Source organism: Vicia villosa, linkage group LG4 (assembly GCF_029867415.1).
Source record: "Vicia villosa cultivar HV-30 ecotype Madison, WI linkage group LG4, Vvil1.0, whole genome shotgun sequence".
Classification (NCBI taxonomy): Eukaryota; Viridiplantae; Streptophyta; class Magnoliopsida; order Fabales; family Fabaceae; genus Vicia; species Vicia villosa.
Window position 1 is genome coordinate 155,475,787 of NC_081183.1, and position 20,000 is coordinate 155,495,786.

The 20,000-nt window shown below is 33.3% G+C and overlaps 2 protein-coding genes across 2 annotated transcripts; both read left to right on the top strand.

Annotated features, from left to right (window-relative positions):
- The first annotated feature begins 1,762 nt into the window (after positions 1–1,762).
- On the top strand, positions 1,763–7,425 carry LOC131595618 (uncharacterized). The gene is made up of 7 exons (XM_058868015.1): positions 1,763–1,921; positions 2,249–2,316; positions 3,438–3,543; positions 5,316–5,495; positions 6,237–6,716; positions 6,929–7,003; positions 7,158–7,425. The coding sequence occupies exons 2-7, from the start codon at positions 2,269–2,271 to the stop codon at positions 7,160–7,162; spliced, it is 894 nt and encodes a 297-aa protein (XP_058723998.1). The 5' UTR covers positions 1,763–1,921; positions 2,249–2,268; the 3' UTR covers positions 7,163–7,425.
- Positions 7,426–15,023: 7,598 nt separating this feature from the next.
- Positions 15,024–16,940, top strand: LOC131598135 (uncharacterized). Its single transcript, XM_058870765.1, has 5 exons — positions 15,024–15,071; positions 15,943–16,048; positions 16,140–16,319; positions 16,406–16,834; positions 16,936–16,940. The coding sequence occupies exons 1-5, from the start codon at positions 15,024–15,026 to the stop codon at positions 16,938–16,940; spliced, it is 768 nt and encodes a 255-aa protein (XP_058726748.1).
- Positions 16,941–20,000: the final 3,060 nt, after the last annotated feature.

A 20,000-nucleotide genomic window follows, 5' to 3' on the forward strand; every position in this document is an offset into this window, starting at 1 on the left:
TAAATAATCTGATATAAGAAGATTAATGGGTCTGGAAACACCAATTTTGCCTTTGCCTTTTCATATGTCAAGTGTCTGATTTAGAGGCAAAACATGTAAAAAAAAATTCAAATTCTAACTATTGATGTCATATTGTCTCTTTCCAATGCATAGTTCTTCTTTTTTGCATTTAGTTTCTTTTTTCTTTGGTTCATTCATTCTAATTATCTAATACTTGTTCCACCTTCCTTCTCTCTTTTCTTATCTCTACTTTCCTTCTTCTTCTCTATCTTCTTTTCATTATTTGTTTTTCATTCTTCTTCTCTATCTTCTACTAACCCCATCCTCCTCTCTGTTTTATAATTCATCTCTTTTAATGACAAATTTCTTTTCCTAAAGTGAAATTCAAAACAAGAGCAAAGACCCATATCGATTTTTCTACCATTATTGACTGCGAAACCTTTGAGATCTAATAAATATTTTGATAATGTCTCTCTTTCCTTTTTTCTCTCATTTGTATCAATTTTGTATCTAACACAAAGGAGAATAAATTGAAATCCCTTTGTATTTTTTCAAGGAACAAGAAACTACAACATGGAGGCACCTCTTATACATTTCGTTTAGATGGAGATAGTAAGGGTTATAGGCGTTGGTTAGTGGAATCAGCCATTGAAAACAAAGGGTAAACATAAAAAGGATGAAGGAGAGGGAAAACAAAGGTTAGGGTTGGTATAATTTTGTGGAATTTAGTGTGAATGGAGGAGGAAGAAGAAGAGAAATTAGGGTTTTAGATTTTGGGGTTGGTGTGAAATATGAAGAAATAGGGTTTTCTAGAATTTGTAAGGAGATTTTTTTCTGGAGATTGTCAATGATGGCAAATCAGATATGAGTTTATATAAGCGGTGGGCTTGAAAAGACGTATTTTTTTGGGTTCGAGAGATGAGTGATTTTGGTAAGAACAAATTTTGGGTTTAGGGAGATTAGGGAAGTAAAAATTTGGGTTTCGTGAAATTGATGTTCTTGGTAAGAAAGAGGTTTTATGAGTTCAGTGATACTTTATTCTGGGAAGGAATAAATTTTCTAGATTCGATAGGATACAGTTCTTGGTAGTGAAGGTGATTTCTGAGTTTATGAGAGATGAGATTTTTGAAGTGATGAATTTTTCTATTAAAAAAAATGAATATGATGAAGGAACAAGACGAAGATCTGGGTTTTGGGAGAGAGAATCTGAATATGTTTTCTAGTAGAAAAGAGAATAGAGAGAGTGAAAAAGGAAAAATTAGAGAGAGAGAGAGAGAGAGAAAAGTTTTGATTTTTCTTATCTGAATCAAGAAGAAGAAGATAAGGTGTAATCTGCGAATGGCCAATTGACAGGAGACACGTTGGAGGTGTTGCAGGAATGAGGATAATATATGCAAAAAAAAAACTCTGGGTAGAAGAAAAATGGCAGAATAAAGGAGAAACACGTGTGAAAAAGAAGAAGATGGAATGTCAGACCGTGTATATCTTTATTATCCATTCTTCGTAATATAGTCGTCCTGTTGTATTCATACATAAACACTATGAAGTAAAATAAAATTAACTTCCAAAAATCGAGCAAATTGATGAGTAAAAGGATAGAATGCTTAAGAGAGAATTTAAAAGAGAATCTTATAACAATACACTACTACTAAAATATTAAATGTAATTTGGTCATAATGGAACAACCCATCAATAAATTTCAAAAAAAAAAAAAAATCAAAATATATAATTTAGAACAAAATATATTTTTGATTATAATATTGGCAAATGGAGTATTTGATTCTTTAGACGAAGTTGGTTAGAATAATAACCCGATTATTATTGTTATTGGGAAAAGGTGATCATCCGGAACCTCTTTACACCACTTCCCGTCGTCACCTCTTCAATTCTCTTCCTCTCTCAAAACTTCCAACCCTTCCAGGTTCGTCTAATTCATTCTATTCTTATCTCTTTCTTTTGATTTTCATTTTCAACTTTTCTCCACATCAATCATCTCATCTTGTAATTATTTTTTATCTGCTTTTTTTTTTCTTTCGAAATTGAGAAGAGAACTTCAAAAATCGGTTTTCATTTTTTGCCTAGTGATTTTGATATTAGATTTTTGGTTGCTAATTTGTGAAAAGCAATTTCGGTTCTGTTCGACGTTTGAACTTATCTGCTAAAATTTTGATAGAAAAATATGAGAATGTTGTATTTAAGTGAAAGTAGTTTATGATTTTTGATTATTGTTTATGTTTATTATGCCCAGTGAATTTGGGAATTTCAGACATGTCGAGTGGATCTGTGCGACGGGTTTCTCGTGAAGATATTCAGCTGGTAAGTTGTTTTTTTGCTACACACATCTGCACTTTCAGTTTTTAATTTGTACCATTGTTAGTTTAACGGGAAAAGGAGAACGAGAAAAGAGAATTTTACTATCTTAAAACCCTTTAGTAAGAGGTTTTGTAGGATTGGAAACTTAAAAGGTTATTTGAAACTTTATCGTAACTTTTATTCATACTCGATGACTCTAGTCTTTGACCAGCACTAGTAGCTGCACGTGTGTTAGAACCATCAGTGAGGGTTTGTGTGGTGAGGTGTTTTAGGAGGTGGTTGATTAAAGATGAGAGGGATTATCGACTGTATGATCAGAAGCACCAGATTCTAAAATTTAGGAAGGAATAAGTAAACAGTAGAATTACCAAAATGAGCCAAGGTAGTAGCTGAAGAGAAAACCTGTTGGAGAGCCACCAAATTATGATTGAGAACTAATCTCCAACAGTATTGGAGTAAAACGGGGAACCAAAAAAATCAAACTCAGGTTGCTAATGAACTAAAAGTGGAGTGCAAACAACTAGAAAGCGCTCAAACAGTGAGAGACGTGCAGTGGCTTATACATCACTGCAACTGAAAAACTCAGTAATGGGAGTTTGTGAGACATCCTAGGGCAATGGGGCTCAGGGGCATGGCGAATTGGCAGCCTTTGGTCCAAACGTTGATGGTCTCTTGTACACCCGATACCAAAACTGAAACCAGCAGAGCCCCTTTATTTAACGATGGCTAAACCTAGAAACTAGGATTTTTGGAACCTAGCTCTCGTATCAATGTATCAAAGAGAGACCGGGATACAATATATACACATTAGGCAAATCTAGCCATTTCCTAAAGGTTAGGAAATAGAATCAACATAAAAGGACGATTAGGAAAGATTCCTACAAATACAGTCCAGTTAATATATTAGCTGATACTAATATTATTTTACAATATCTAAACAAAAAGGTTTGTATTTAAGGACTATTGCTTGCCTACTAATACTATTTTACAATATCTAAACAATTCTGTTGATCCGTTATTTTTATCTTTCCCCTTTGACCGACTCTTCCTAAAATCTCTTTACCGTTCATTCTACTCTCATTTTTATCTGACACTGGCAGTGGTGTTTATTTGACTCATTTCAGGTACAAAATCTCATAGAACGATGTCTGCAACTATATATGAACCCAAAAGAAATTGTGGAAACTCTACTAGCTCAAGCAAAAATTGAGCCTGGTTTTACAGAACTTGGTATGAACATTTGTTCAGTATTATGTTTTTCTGCTTTACTGCCTTATGCAAATTGCAAATAAGTCAAGTTTTATTTACATTTGAGTTGGTAGAATCTTCTAGATGATTTATTTGCCTTTACATATGCTGTGGATAGTATTGTATCAATGACAGAATCCTCTGCTGCTGAAATGTGATATGAATATTATGAAATCCGCTTTAGCCTTTAAGAGTTGATTTTTGCACTACTTTCGCATTCTATTCTTCGTTTCTGTTTTCGATGATTACTCATCGACCTTCCAGTTGTCATTTTTCTTTGCTTTTGTGTAATATTTTGTCTGCTGTCTTTGAGGCTTTGCAGTATGTCTGGCACTTAATGATAAAGATTATTTACTAAAAGGCAAAGAACAGACGCCGCGAAATAGTATTTGTGTCCATGTTGCGTTTATCTGAGGCATGAGTTTATGTTGAAAATTTTATAAACACTTTTAGTACTCCTAATTGTATTATTCAATTATTTTACTTACTGTTTCTTGAACATTTGTGCCAACACAAATTGGAATAGTACAATAATTAATAAACAATATCATTTTATATGTCATATTATAACCATGTCCTATAAATTTAAAAGTTATCTATTTATTCTCGCAGGTTGTAATGTTGTCCCGTCATATATGTGCTTCCTAGCTTAAAAGGACCAAACATGACATTTAAAATGTTTAATTGATTGAGTTCAAATTTACTTATCCAAACAAGCATTTCTTTGTCATATACACAATAGTATTTGTTGCTTGATACTTTGTTCATAGATTGCTGTAAGAAGCCTCCAGAGATTTCTATTGGAGTTAAATATTGAGGCAATTAATCTAACCTCATCATTATAGTATAAGATGCGGTTCTTGTTGCTCATTACTTCGTAAACTCTAAAGTTATTCGTGTGTACTTTTGAAAATGAAAAACATTGAAATTCTGATAGTAATGATGCAAATTTTAATCATGTCTTATATTCTATATAGAAACTTATCAGTGATTTAAAAAATGAATGCCAGAGACAGAGAAACCTATAGAGTCTTTCACCATGTAAATTGTGATTCATATTTACATGTTTTCACATTTGTTTTCTGTCTCAACTTATTTACTTTTGCTGTAATTAGTTTGTATTTACTATCACATAATATGTTAACTTCCTTTACAAGAAAGATAAGTAACTTCTGAAAAAGAAACAATATATAAACTACATGGATACTTGTTGATAGATGCTGCTGAAATTAGAAATTTCAAACATGGGCTCTGTACTTTTGCCATGTCAGTATTATAAACGTAAAGTTATGTTCTAGCTCCCAAACCTCCCTTGGAGATATGTTCCTATCAGGATTAAGGTTTGGTTTTGATTTTTAGTTGTTGTTGAAAGTCTTTAGTGCTTGAATTAGATATTGCAGTAAAAAACTTAGACGACGTGAATGTATTGTATCATATCATCTCAGAGTATATTAGATTATCTCACAAGATTAGTTTTTTATCTTAGAGTATCTATTTCACGATTTACTTCCCTTAATTAGGATATAAAATCTTGTATTAGTATATATAAAGGTTAGTGCAGGTTAGTGCTTAGTCTCTTTTTGTTTCAAATTTATCATCCGTCATATCAAACCATAATTACTCTTTAAATTCTTCATTCTTTCTCTTCATCCTTTATCTAAACTCCTAAAATATCTAATAAAAGTAAATAGTTACCCTGTCAACCATGATTTAGTTTTCTCTTTCTAACATGTACATGTGTATTGATGCTTCAGTTTGGCAAAAGCTCGAAGAAGAAAATCAAGAATTTTTCAAGGCTTATTATTTGAGGTTGCTGCTGAAGGAGCAAATAACTGAGTTCAACAGGTTGCTTAAGGAACAAGCTGATTTAAGTCAGCTACAATCAACTGCTGTTGCTTCACTACCCAACTCTAATGGTTCACATGTTTCTTCATGTAAGTCTCTATGATTTCCATAGACATTGTTTTCATCCCTTTGAAGTGAACTTTTATTGTTTCTGTTTTCCAGTCTCCTAAAAGTTATTTTAAAGAGCTATCCTGTTCCTTGTCTCACTCTAGTAGGTTTTAGATTTTGCCTCTCATTTACTCAGACGGCCCGGCCCTTCCCTTCCCTTCTCTTTCCGAACACATTGCATAGAATTGGAGAAAGTTAGTTGGGTTTTACCATTTATGAAATATTGCAAACATGAAGTAGGTTTAAGCTCAATTTGCACTGTTTATAGTTCATGCACTCCTGGTTGTGTTGTCTCAAGTTAAGTATTTAGTTCAGTTATGCTGCAATTCAAAATATTAGTTTCTTGGTTATAGACTACAATTGATCTTGTGAAGGGCGGTGGGATTGATTGAATTTCCACTCAATTGCATTTTATTATAAATATTGGGTATTTCTGTCAAGCTTCCCTTTCTCTACTATTTTCTGCAACTGTTTAGAAAGTAAAATGGGTGAAATTCTATTGTTCCTTTCCTCTTTGAGCTGCCAAATCGGTGGATTTGATTGGAGAAATTGGGAAATGTTTTCATTTTTAAAATACAACCTGTACTATTCCAGAGAGACAATGATAAGATGGAAAGTGGTTGAATACTTAAACAGAGTGTGGAATCCAGTTACTTGTTTTGTTACTACAGATGTTTTCATTATTTTTACAATTTTCCAACACTTGTCTCTTTTCTTAACAGTATCTCAGAATCCATCTTGCTATGCCTCAGAGCAAGCCAGTGCAGCTGTGAAGCCAGAGAATATGAGACATTCCACCTTACATGATGTGTTTAATAATGGCGGGTCATCGCTGAACACAAGTTTACGCGATTTGGCTCAGATGTCTGCTCGTGCCAATAGGATTAACAGCCCACCAAGCATGCTTTCATCTCAAAACTCAAGCTTGGGTTTGATACAAGGAATTAATGGGGGAATGATAAAATCAGAACCCGGATATTCGGGTAGTCCCCCTTACATTTTTGGTCATGATGGCACTGTCTTGGAAGCATGCCCAACTATTGGTGATGCAGCGGTTACATCATTTAATAGTGTTGACTCAAATTCCCATTCTATGAATGGAGCACTCATTGACCCAGATATGTCATCATTTGGAGTTTTGGGTCAGATTTCTAGAAACCTCAGCCTTTCCGATCTGACTGCTGATTTTTCTCAGAGTTCTGGTATGTTTTCTTTCCAATTCATAAAGAGTCATCGCTGCATCTGTTTCAGTGTGGTTGCATGCTTTTCTGCTTTCATGAATGAGTGTGTTTTCTGATGAGTAAATTGCAATTCCATTTATGCTTCATGTTAGATCTTTCAACCAGGCTTCAAATTTTGTACATCAAGTTCTGGAAGTATGTTAGCACTAACAGATTGGTCTCTTTCTTATCAGATATAATGGAGAGCTATCCAAGATGTCCCTACCTGGGTACTACTAATGAGAACTTCCTTCAAAATGGAGAACAGAGTAAGAAACCACCTCCCTCTTTCCTCTCCAACCTCAAGAGAAAGAGAGAGAATCCATTCATCCATTTTGTCGGCGCTGCTATGCTGCTGACATTAACATTATCTTAATCTTTGGTCATACACGTACTGATACTATTTGGTTATCTTGGTTGCAGATTGAACAGCACCCCTAAAATGAAGTGCTTGTAAATAGAAGTTTAGAAGTTTGACAGACTATGAAATATCAACTCTTCGGTGAACGTGTGTATAGGAGTTCACTAACCATAATCTGCAGTGATGGGAAATTAAATTTGAAAGGGTTTGTATGTACTTAATAAATAATGAATCTCTCTTATTTTGGTTTGTTTTTCATCCTGTGTCAGTTCGGGTATATAGTGGTTTTTTCTACTTTGTTTATATACCAGCTCTAGTGTGTTTTGATGATGTTCTTTTTGGCTTATGAAACTGTTTTACAAGGATACAGTTTTCACCTTATCAAATGAAAAACACTACTGTTACTTACTGAACACCTCTTTTGATAGAAAAACAAGCATGGTTTATTGTCATGTGTTTTTGAGCACCTAGCTACATTCTGCAATTTCATGTATAAATCTTCAATGAAACATTCCAATTAATTTAATATCAAAATTTAACAATAGATGAGAAGAAATGAAAGGAATAATCACGTTTTATGAGACAACACAACCTTAAGTTAATCTAATCAATATTTTAATGAGACAAGACATGTTTAACTAGCTAACTAAGTCTCGTTACTCATGTTTGACTAAAAGTTTAAAATGTTAAATTGAAAAAATTAAGTCGATACAAGTGTAATTAGGTTGGATACATGGTCGGAACATGTAAGTTCAAGTAACGTGTAATGAGGTGACCTAAAAGTTTAAAATGTTATAATTGAAAAAAAAAATTAAGTTGTTAGAAGTGCAATTAGGTTGGATTCAAAGTTGCAACATCTAAACTCAAGTAACTAAGATCTTAGGTGTGTAAGTAAATTGACTAAAATTCCGAAAATCTTGATTCAAGTAAGTTGTAAGAAATGTAATTATGTTGATGCAAAATCAAAATTCGGAAAATCTTGATTCAACTTGTAAGAAGTGTAATTATGTTAAATTCAGAAAATTTCTTTAGCCACGTCCCTATGGGGGTCACCCCCAGCGAAAATCCGAAAATACCCCTGCTTCGGAAATGAACTTCCGAAGCGCTTTTTTTTTTTAAAAAAAAATTTCCATAATTTGGAAGTGTATCTCCGAAAACACCTCATGGGGGGTGTCTTCGGAGATGAACTTCCGAAAACACCTCATGGGGGGTGAATTCGGAAGTTCATTTCCGAATTATGCAGAAACTGTGTTTTTTTTTTATGTTTTATCTAAAACAGTCTCGCATTTTAATTAAACGTAAACGCCAAATAAAATAAGCAATAGATAAACTGAAAATACTAATATGATAAATAAAAAAAATACTAATCCAATGAAAATAATATATACAAACCGAAACAAATAAAAATAGTGTGCTAAAGATACAATCCGAAAACAAAAAATAAATAAACCCGACCACTACTGGGTGTGCCTAACCCTCTCACCCTGGGCCCACCTCTGCCGCCTGTACGCCGCCGCACGGCCTGCATCAGTGACGATCATCTCCATCACGGCGACTGCATCTGGACCGCCCTGTTGAACGACACCTCGATCCAACGCGTCCCGCCCAAGCATCTCTATCCGCTGGCAGATCGGCAGGAGATCAATGGCGTGGTCATCCTCGGCCTGCTGGTTCTCCAGGATCTCCTCATGTGCTGGCCTAGGAGCGCCGGGAACATCGGGTCTCAGCAGAGGATGGGACACCTGGTAGAACCATGTGACGTACCCCTCCTCACTGTGTCAGTCCTGTGTGACCCGAGTGAGACGGTACTCCTGCGGTACCACATGATGCTGCCAGTCCTCCCATATGGCAGTGAGCTGCACTCGGGTCACTGTGTCGGGAGCTGCCTCAAAGGGTGACCTGGGTATCCGCTGCACGAATCCGAACTGACGCATGCACCGCTCAGGGAGATACCGGACCATGATGCCGGTCCCGCATGCCAACCAGCCTGAATATAGAGCAATGCCGTCAAAGGGGACAATCTGAGCGTAGTCGACGAACGGCCTCCAGGTGACGTCGTCGTGCATCGTGCGGTCCAAGTACAGACGGTATGGTCCCACCGCATTGTTCCCCCTCTGGAGAGCGTATCTGGCGGCCCTGGGCATGGCGTCCACGTACGCAGGATCGATGTGAAAGCCGTGGATACGGGAGAAGTAGGAGATGATCCAGCTCTGAAACAGAAACACGATAATGTTTTAAAAATAAATACGAAACATAAATAAATAAATAAATACGATAATGTATTAAAATAAAACGTACCGTAAGCAGTGTGCAGGATCCGACCAACTGCCTCGTCCTCCAGTTGGAGGCCTCATTCAGCTTCTGGTAGAGATATGCCAGAGTAGCTGCCCCCCAGTTCCACTGGTGAACGGTATCCAGGTCCATGAAGTAGCGGAGGTAGGTCACGTCGACGTACCTGGCACTCTTATCCACAAAGCATGCAGCGCCTACCACATGCATGTACCAGCACCGGAGAGCGCAGCCGCGGTGATACTCTGTGAACAGCTCGTTACCCACACCCTCAGCCTCGGCAGCCGCGTCCAGGTGGTGCTCAAAATAAGTGCTCAGTGTGGTGAACCGGACATGAGGCCCAGATTTCGTGACGCACTCAAAGTGAGCAACCTCGTGCTCCATGCCCAAGTAGAGCGTCATCCACTCAATGGCCTCCACCCTCTGGATCTTGGAGTGGGTCAACAGCGGCCCCCTAATCGGCAGGTGGAGAAGACACTGCACGTCATGCAAGGTGATCGTCATCTCCCCAACCGGCAAGTGGAAAGAGGACGTCTCCTTGTGCCAGCGCTCCACAAATGCCCCCTGCATGCCGGTGCTGATGGTGGTGTACCCCGTCATGCAGAGTCCGCTGAGCCCTGAACCTCGCACATGGTCGTTAAGCCACTCAGCTGCTGGTTTAAACAGACTGAAAATCTTGCGGGCGTGGTTCACCATTTTCAGCGGCTCTCTCTCCTGTTACAAAAAAAAAAACAAATAAGCGACATATATTAAATAAGCGACATATATTAAATAAGCGACAAATAAACGGTTAAATTATAAAAAATGGTGACAAATAAACGGTTAAATTAAAAAAAATACCTCTCCCTCCCAGATCCGCCGAACGACGTGATCGTGGTAGTGAATCATCACGGAAGTGTCAAAGGGCCCTCCCGGATAGCCGTCCTCCTGCTCATCTTCCTCCTCGGCTGGAGGGTCGACATCCCGTACCCCCTCCGGATCGTGGTAAGTCACTGCCGCCACCTCCTCCTCCTCCTCCTCCTCCTCTCGCTGGCGGGAAGAAGATGCCCGAGCCAGCCGACTCCTAGATCCTGAACCAGATGTACCCTCTCCCACGTCCTCGGATACTCGCACACGGCGTCCCCGGCCCCGCCCCTGTCCCTGTGTCGACGCCAGCTGCGCCGCCGCCCGCTCGCGTCTAGCCGACGTAGTCTGGGTCTCCCTATCCTGTCTGATGCGTGCTGGTTGGTTGCCTGACATGTTCCTGTAAACAATCGAAATCGATCAATATGCGAGACAAAATAAAAAACAAAAAAAATGCACTTCTGATACAGTTCGGAAGTTCATTTCCGAAAACTGGGATTGAGGTGTTTTCGGAAATGAACTTCCGAAACACCCCTGCGCAGAGCTTCAATCCAACCTCCAATGGCAGACCCCAAAAACCTAAACCAAAACCATTTTTATGCCTACTAAACATCCTAATATCAGTACTAACCTATCTTAATGTGATTTTTTCAGTTTCTAAACACCCTAATATAGTTTAATCAAATAGATCTAAAACTTGAAAAAACAATGATAAACTTACCAATTAGTGTTTGATGATGAGTTTGGTTGAGTTTGGAAGATGAGTTTGGCTACTTCACACTTGCTTTTGTAGATTTTTTGCAGAGATTTCTCCTTTGAAAGTGTTTGATGATGATTAGGGTAAATGATTAGGGGGAGGGAGGGCTATTTTGCTTAATCTGCAAAACGCGCATTATTTCGGAAGTTCATTTCCGAAATGCTGTTTTCGGAAATGAACTTCCGAAACAAGACAATTTTTTCAAAAAAAAAAGGCGTTTTCGGAGATGCATCTCCGAAAACACCTTTTTCTTGCATTTCGGAAATGAACTTCCGAAGTCAGGGGTAGTTTGGGTTTTTTACCAGGGATGGGCTAGAGAGTTGGGAGGTTGGCAAAGAAATTCTCGAAAATTCAAATCACTAAGTTTTATGGCGTGTAATTAGATAAATTAAAAATGTAATTTGGTTGGGTCAAAGTCGGGATAACTAAATTTAAATAACTAAATCATTAGACATGTAATTAGGCTGATCCCAAGATAAAAATATTTAAATTTTAGTAATTAACTAGTTAGAAGTATACTGCTAATTCAAAGTTCGAAGTGTTTAAACTCAAGTAACCAAGTCGATAGAAGTATAATTATGTTAGATCAAAGTTTGGAACTTCTAAGTTCAAATAACTACAACGTTAGAGATGTAATTAAAGTAAACTCAAAGATAAAAAGTTTAAATTTACGTGATTAAGTATTATAAGTGGAATTAGGTTGAATTCAAAGTCGGAGCGACGAAGTTCAAGTCACTAAGTCATTACATGTGTAGTTATATTGATTCAAAGTTAGAAACATATTAGTTCAAGTCACTAAGTTGTTAAAAGTTTAATTAGGTTAGATTCAAAGATGATAACGTTAAACCTCAAATAACTAACATAATAGTTATATGTGTATGTGGATCGAATTCAAAGTTGAGTTCACTTAATTCAAGTAAATAAATGTTACATGTGTAAATTAGGTTGGTTAAAATTCGGAACATGAAGATTCTAGTAACTCATATGTCTAAACTTGAGCAATTACGTGGTTAAATGTGTAATTAGGTTAATTAAAAGTCTGCTATGTCAAAAATAAAAAATAAAAAACTAAGTTGTTAGAAGTGTAATTAGATTCAATTTGAAGTCACATTATCGAAATTTTGTTGGGGCAATTTGGGAGGTCAACACGAGAGAGTATTTTTTAGTTTGAGACATTTCTTTTAAGAGCAAATCCTTTGTGAAATACATACCACATACTCACTCAAGACTTTAAGGTGATAGGTGTGTGTTCTCCCACTTATAAATGCTCATATCTCTATATTCATAAACAACGTGGAACTTCCACACACTACTCACACTTATGATTCTTTTTCAACAAATTCAACTAACTAATAATTATTTTGATTCAAATTCAAAATATCTTATATATAAAAAGTTGTTGAATCACTTAACAACTTTGGCGTTAAAATTGAGACTATTTTTGTAATTTTTTATTTCATTGAATATTTTAAGTAACACAATATTATTTATTTCATAATTATCCTACTAACTAACTATACAAATTGAGGTTATTTTTGTAATTTTTTATTTTATTGACTAATATTAATTACTTCATAATTATCCTACTTGACTATTATTAATTACTTCATAATTATCCTACTAACTAACTATTTAATTATGGAATGAAAGATTTTTTTTCCATCCAATTGTATGAGATGGAATAAAAGATTTTTAAAAAATTAACCAAACAATGGAATGTGATCTATATTCCATTCCGCTCCACTCCGTCATATTCCGCTCTACTCCGCTCCGTTATGTTCCATCAATCTAAACATAGCCTAAAAGAGAATCTTTTAATAATAAGCTACTAAAATTCTATATGTAATTTTGGTCATAATGGAACAACCAATTAATACATTTAACAAAAAAAAAATACAAAACCAATCTTTAAAAACAATGAAAATTAAAAGGAAATAGAAAATAATAATTTTTTAAAGAGTAACAGAATCATAATTAATATTCAATTTTAAATTTATGTTACTACGCATTGTTTATACCATAATTGCTAATAATGGCTAGTGTATTATACATTATTATTGTTTTAATAATATTAATAATTTATATAAAATAGGATAAAATAAAGTTACATAAAAAAATTAATAAATTTTATAATATAACATTAACGTTTTAATAATAATACCCACCACCAGCGGTTATTTTAAAATTTTATTCTCGATTATAAATTAATAACTTACTTGTAAAAAAATTAAAAGAATAATTTATCTAATACAATATTAAATAACTTTTATGAGTTAAAAGGAAGTGGTGTAAAATAAATTTACAATGTCATCCGTTGAAAATTTATCATTTAGTCACGCCATATAATTTATTTAAAAATAACAGTATAATTTGACACTTAACGTGATTGTAATTTGTTGATAATATAAAATAATTTTATATGTATCCTTTATTCCCAACTTTTATTTATAAAAATATATAATTATTATGTATAATTGATTTTAATACTAATATTTAATTATTTTGTATAATTAATTTAGTCATGTCATATAATTTATTTAAAAATAACAATATGATTTGACACTAACATGATTGTAATTGGTTGATAATATAAAATAATTTTATGTACCCTTTATTCCCAACTTTTAGTTATAACAATATATAATTATTATGTATAATTGAATTTAATAATAATATTTAGTTATGTTGTATAATTAGTTTTAGTTATATTGTATTTACAATTATTTTTTAATATTTTATAAAATATGTGTATTTTAAAAATTTGATAAGAGTATTTTAGTTTCTACATTAAAAAATCAAAAGTAATTTTAAAAGTGTATAATTGAATTTAACGTGTTTGATTTTTTTTGAAAATAGATTTGATTATATATTGTATAATTAATTTTAATCATGTTTATTTTTATGTTACATTTATAATTATTTTTTATATTTTTAAAATATGTATATTTTAAAATTTTGATAAGAGTATCTTTAGTTTCTACTTTAAAAAATCAAAAGTAATTTTAAAAGTGTATAATTGAGTTTATTGTGTTGGATTATGTTTTAAAATAGATTTGATTATATGTTGTATGATTAATTTTAATTATATTTAGTTATATTATATTTATAATTATATTTAATTATATTATAGTTATAATTATTTTTGAATATTTTATAAAATATGTATATTTGAAAAATTTGATAAGAGTGTCTTTAGTTTCTACTTTAAAAAATCAATTATAATTTTAAAAATGTATAATTGAATTTAATGCGTTCGATTATTTTATATAATGGATTTTATTATATGTTGTGTAATTAATTTTAATTATGTTATATTTATAATTATTTTTTAATATATTATAAAATATGTATATTTTACAAATTTGATAAGAGTATTTTTAGTTTCTACTTTAAAAATCAAATATAATTTTAAAAATGTATAATTGAATTTAATGTGTTTGATTATTTTTTATAATAGATTTGATTATATGTTGTATAATTAGTTTTAATTATATTATATTTATAATTATTTTTTAATATATTATAAAATATGTATTATCTTTAGTTTCTACTTTCAAAATCAAATATAATTTTGAAAATGTATAATTAAATTTAATGTGTTTGGTTATATTTGAAAATAGATTTGATTATATCTAAAAATAGAATTTCAAATTGAAATTTATATATGGAAATTATTGATTCAAATATATTTTTATAAATAATGTGAAACCAAGAATAAGAAACTAATTACAACACTTCTCATAATCACTCATCAGTGTCAATTCTCTTCCTCTCTTAAAACTCCCAATCTTTTCAGGTTGTTTAATTCATCCTATTTTTGTTAGTAATTTGTGAAAAACAATATCCATTTTTGTGTTCTGTTTCAGTCTCTGTGTTTACTTAGTGATTACTAAATATTGCGTAATATGAGAATGTTGTGTTACATGAGGATCATATAAGAAAATATAAAATTCTCAATAGTATTGAAGTGAAACTAGTTAATGGTTTCTTCTGATTATTCTTTAAGTTTACTATGCTACTGAATTTTGAAATTTCAGACATGTCAAGTGGATCTGTCAGAGAGATTTCGCTGAAAGAAATCGAGCAGGTAACTTGATCTTTTTACTACACACATCTAAACTTTCAGTTTTTAATTTGTACCATTGTAATTAAGGACATCAAAAACTGAAACCAGGAGTTTTTTACTAGGATTTTTGGAACTCAGCTCTTGATACAAACTTATGATTGAAGAATATTGTATCTCTCGTATTAGTGAATCAAAGAGAGATCACGATACAATATATGCACATGGGAAATTTAACCAATTCGTAAGATTGTGTTTGGATGAGATAATTAATTTGTTTTTAATAAATTTAAAATTTTAAGTAATTCATATGATTCAATTAAATTTTTTTTTATTTAGATGGAGTATTAAAAAAATTCATTGTTAAATTTTTGTGATAATTTTTATAAATTTTCAGCCAAACTAAAAAAAATAAGGACCAATTTACAATTTTTGAAAATTTCAAAGAACCAATTTCTAAAAATTAAAAATTATTAGGAACTAATTTGCAATTTTTTTGAGATTTTTGAAATAAATTTATAATTTTCAGAAAATATAGACTATCTTACAAATTTTGAAAAATTAATAATAAACAATTTAACATTTAAATTTAAATTATGAAGTAATTTTAAATTTTAAATTTTTTGGTGTAATTTAAAACTCCTTAAATAAAATACTTTATAAATAAATTTACATTATTTTAACATTCTCTATATTTATTATCCAAACAATAAATTTTGATCAAATTATTTTAAATTCTCTCAAAACATTATTTTCCATCTTTAAAATGCTTCATCCAATGACAATTAGGAAAGAAATACATTCCAGTTAATATCTTTCCCCTTTGATCGAATATTCCTAAAATCTCTTTATTTTTATCTGACACTGATAATGGTGTTTATTTGGCTGATTTCAGGTACAAAATCTCATAGAACGATGTATGCAACTATATATGAACCCAAAAGAAATTGTGGAAACTCTACTAACTAAAGCAAAAATTGAGCGTGCTATTACAGAATCTGGTACGAACTTTTGTTCACTATTATCTTTTTCTGTTTTACTGCATTATGTAGTTTTCTCTTTCTAACATGTACAGGTGTATTGATGCTTCAGTTTGGCAAAAGCTTGAAGAACAAAATCAAGAATTTTTCAAGGCTTATTATTTGAGGTTGAAGCTGAAGGAGCAAATAACTGAGTTCAACAGGTTGCTTCAGGAACAAGCTGAGTTAAGTCAACTACAATCACCTGCTGTTGCTTCACTACCCAACTCTAATGGTTCACATGTTTCTTCATGTAATTGTTTTCATCCCTTTGAAGTGAACTTTTATTGTTTCTATTTTCCAGTCTCCTAAAAGTTTTCATGTCTCTTTTCTTAACAGTACCTCAGAATCCATCTTGCTATGCCTCTGAGCAATCCAGTGCAGTTGTGAAGAAGTCAGAGAATATGAGACATTCCACCTTACCTGATGTGTGTAATAATGGCGGCTCGTCGCTGATCACAAGTATGCACGATTTGACTCCGATATCTGCTCGTGTCAATGGGATTAACAGCCCACCAAGCACGCTTTCATCTCAACCCGGATATTCGGGTAGTCCCCCTTATATTTTTGGTCATGATGGCACTGTCTTGGAAGTATGGCCAACTATTGGTGATGCAGCGGGTACATCATTTAATAGTGTTGACTCAAACTCCCATTCTATGAATGGAGCACTCATTGACTCAGATATTTCATCATTTGGATCTTTGGGGCAGATTTCTAGAAACTTCAGCCTTTCAGATCTGACTGCTGATTTTTTTCAGAGTTCTGGTATGTTTTCTTTCCAATTCATATGCTATGCTGCTGACATTAACATTATCTTAATCTTTGGTCATACACGTACTGATAATATTTGGCTATCTTGCTTGCAGATTGAACATCACCCCTAAAATGAAGTGCTTGTAAATAGAAGCTTAGAAGTTTGACAGACTATGAATTTCCAACTCTTCGGTGAACGTGTGTATAGGAATTCACTAACCATAATCTGCATTCTGCAGTGAAGGGAAATTGAATTTGAAAGGGTTTATATGTACTTATTAAATAATGAATCTCTCTTATTTTGGTTTGTTTTTCATCCTCAGTCCATTCGTGTATATAGCTTTGCATAGTGTGGTTTTTTCTACTTTGTGTATATACCAGCTCTCTATTGTGTTGTGATGATGTTGTTTTTGGCTTAGAATGCATGAAACTGTTTTACAAGGATACAGTTTTCACCTTAATGAGTTGCTTACTGAACTAAAAAAAAGTTTCAGCTTTCAACAACAGCCGGTTCCAGCTCTTTTGGTGTTCCAATTGTTATAATCGATACTAGTGCGATACCCGTGCATGCGCACGGGTACTTGTTTGTGCTGGGTCATTTTGTTTAATTAATAATTTTTTATCTAATTAAAAGTTTTGTAAATAGGTGTGAGTGTATGATAAATAATATTTTTTATTTATTTTAAGTATGCAAACCAATTAACATTTAAGTCTTGCCTAATTGTGTATGTTTTTGGGACAGTATGTAAAGTATGTAATAATATGTGTAATATTAGAACTAAAAGAAATTGTGTAAAATATCTAATGTTTAATCCTGGTAATATTGATTTATTTTCCAATAACAAAAATGTAAAGTTGTTGTATTTAATAAAATGAAATGCATAAAAAGGTACTACATAAGGAAGGGCCCATACATCACAAATATATCACGTGTGTTATAGTTATTAAATAATATTTTTAATGAATCCCAACAGTTATAGAAGTACTTTCGAAATAGAAGTTTCCTAGGTTGTTGGTCATTTCGGAAACCGGTTTTGCTTACTACTTCGCAGAGCCCAACAATGGCGAGGTCTGACCGAAAAGTGGAAGATGAAAGGTGCGTCTGTGGTGCGATTTTCATCTGTATTAGTGACAATGTATATTTCTTCTTGCATGGGTGTTTTTCGGCCATGATTTTGTGGTTGCAGTTTGTTTTAGAAAGAAGTATGTAGTATTGTAGATATGGAGTTCATAGGGGTGTTTTGATATATAATCGGTAGTAGAATATTGTAGTTGTTCATGCACTGTTGTTGTTTGGTACCCATTTCTGTGGTTCTCTTGATCGTGTAGATTTAATAATTTTCTAATTTATTGAGCCACATTGCTAATAATGTTCGGTATGCATGCACTTGTTCATCTAAGAAGGTTGTCAGTATCTACGATTCAAAGCTAAAAGAGCTACATGCTGACTACCTTTACGCTGAGGAAGAGCATGAGGAGAAGACTGGGAAGAAGTGTAAGCTGATATCATTTGAAGACTTTCGTTATATGGTCGAACCAGTTGGTGTTGATAATATTAAGGATGAGGGTGATGACATAGGAATGAATAAGGAAGAAGAAGCTGTTGTTGTTCCTGACAAATCATGCGTGCAAACATCTGTACCCAGTGATTTAAAAGGGTAAAACATTTTAAATTAGTCAGTATGTTCTAAGTTTATAAAGTGTAATTTTTTGATATATTATATAGTTGTGTGCAAGAATTGTTTTCAATTTAAGGTCTTTCTATTTTCTGCATGTGTGTATGTTTTGATATTGTTTTTATGTTATTGTGATTGTTTTTCATATGCAGTTGTTTAGAATTTGATGGTGGGAAGGGAAGTGGTGTAACTGTTGCTGGAGATGGCGTTAAGGGAAAATCTGTGAAGGCTAAATTTGTGTAAGTATTCTGTTTTTAGGGCATGTATTTTGTTTATTTGAAAGACAGTTTGTAATGTTTTTGATGATACGCCAGATATGCTAGCTCAGATGATGAATATGAAGGGCTGTTTGAAAAATATTGTGTGAATCAGGTGCGAGTTCTCGAATTACTGAAGGATCCATATGACGATGGTCGCAGCTCTGATTCGGACGGGGATGACTCAGGGGATGAAGGATATGGTATGGATTATAGTTGGAAGGTCGAGGTGAAAGATGGAAAGAACACGCAGACTAATGTGCAGGTAATTCTTTAGTACTATGACAGTAATTATATGTGTTAGTATATAAAACATATGGACAGTGATTTTACATTTTATCTCTTTTGGTTGCAGCATTTTCCTGCCTGTGTTACCAAACACTATCTGTTGTGGAATCAAAGAGGGATTGAGCTTATAGACGAAGATACTCGGAAGAGCTATTATGTGGAGATTGGCTGCACAAGGCGAAACGAAAAGGTGTTTAAGAATGAAAAATTTATGGCTGGAGGATGGCACGAGTATGCGAAGAACAGGAATGTCAGAAATGGAGATGTCTTGTGGTTCACAATAGTGACCCCTCCGAGACGTCTGTATGTTACGTTGATCAAGGCTTAGGGTGGTTTGGATTTTCATCTGTAATATTAAATCTGTTTTGGTTTTTGTAATATGTGTGGTATGAATACTCTGGTAGTTCTGAGACAAGAAATGTTTGTTGTGTAAGTTTTTAAGTGATGCAAGGTGAAGTTTAGGTTTTTTTTATGGTCATGTGAACAATTTTAAAAGAATTGTGAATGTAGTTTCATTTGTATTAAATTATAAGATACATGTGTGATCCTTATGAAAGTCTTTTTGTTTTGAATGAGTTATATTATTGACTCAACTTTCCATAGGGTATTGTTCTTGAATAATTTATAATGAAGTTCCAATAATAAGGTTACATTTACATGGTGATTTTACATTGACATAAAACTGGTTTTTTGTGAACTTTAGTATTTGTTTGTTGGTCTATGATTTAATGTGTTTAATTGAAATTGAAATTTAGTGTTTATATTGTTGGAGTTATTTAGCAGGTGTGTTTATTAGTTGTAAGATAACGGTAAACGTTTTGAATTAAGTTGCTAATGAAAAGAATGACTAAATTAAGAAATTCGGTGGTTGTAATAGATGAATGGTCAGGTGTAAGTAGCAATGGGCTTTAAGTGTCATTACTGTTGAGCAGACGAATATATTACTTCATATGACGT

Coding starts and splice junctions, on each gene's coding strand:
- LOC131595618 (XM_058868015.1), top strand. CDS start 2,269: ATGTCGAGTGGATCTGTGCGACGGGTTTCTCGTGAAGATATTCAGCTG. Junction 3,544..5,315: donor GCCTGGTTTTACAGAACTTG/GTATGAACATTT, acceptor TTGATGCTTCAG/TTTGGCAAAAGCTCGAAGAA. Junction 6,717..6,928: donor TGATTTTTCTCAGAGTTCTG/GTATGTTTTCTT, acceptor CTTTCTTATCAG/ATATAATGGAGAGCTATCCA.
- LOC131598135 (XM_058870765.1), top strand. CDS start 15,024: ATGTCAAGTGGATCTGTCAGAGAGATTTCGCTGAAAGAAATCGAGCAG. Junction 15,072..15,942: donor CGCTGAAAGAAATCGAGCAG/GTAACTTGATCT, acceptor GGCTGATTTCAG/GTACAAAATCTCATAGAACG. Junction 16,320..16,405: donor TGGTTCACATGTTTCTTCAT/GTAATTGTTTTC, acceptor TTTTCTTAACAG/TACCTCAGAATCCATCTTGC.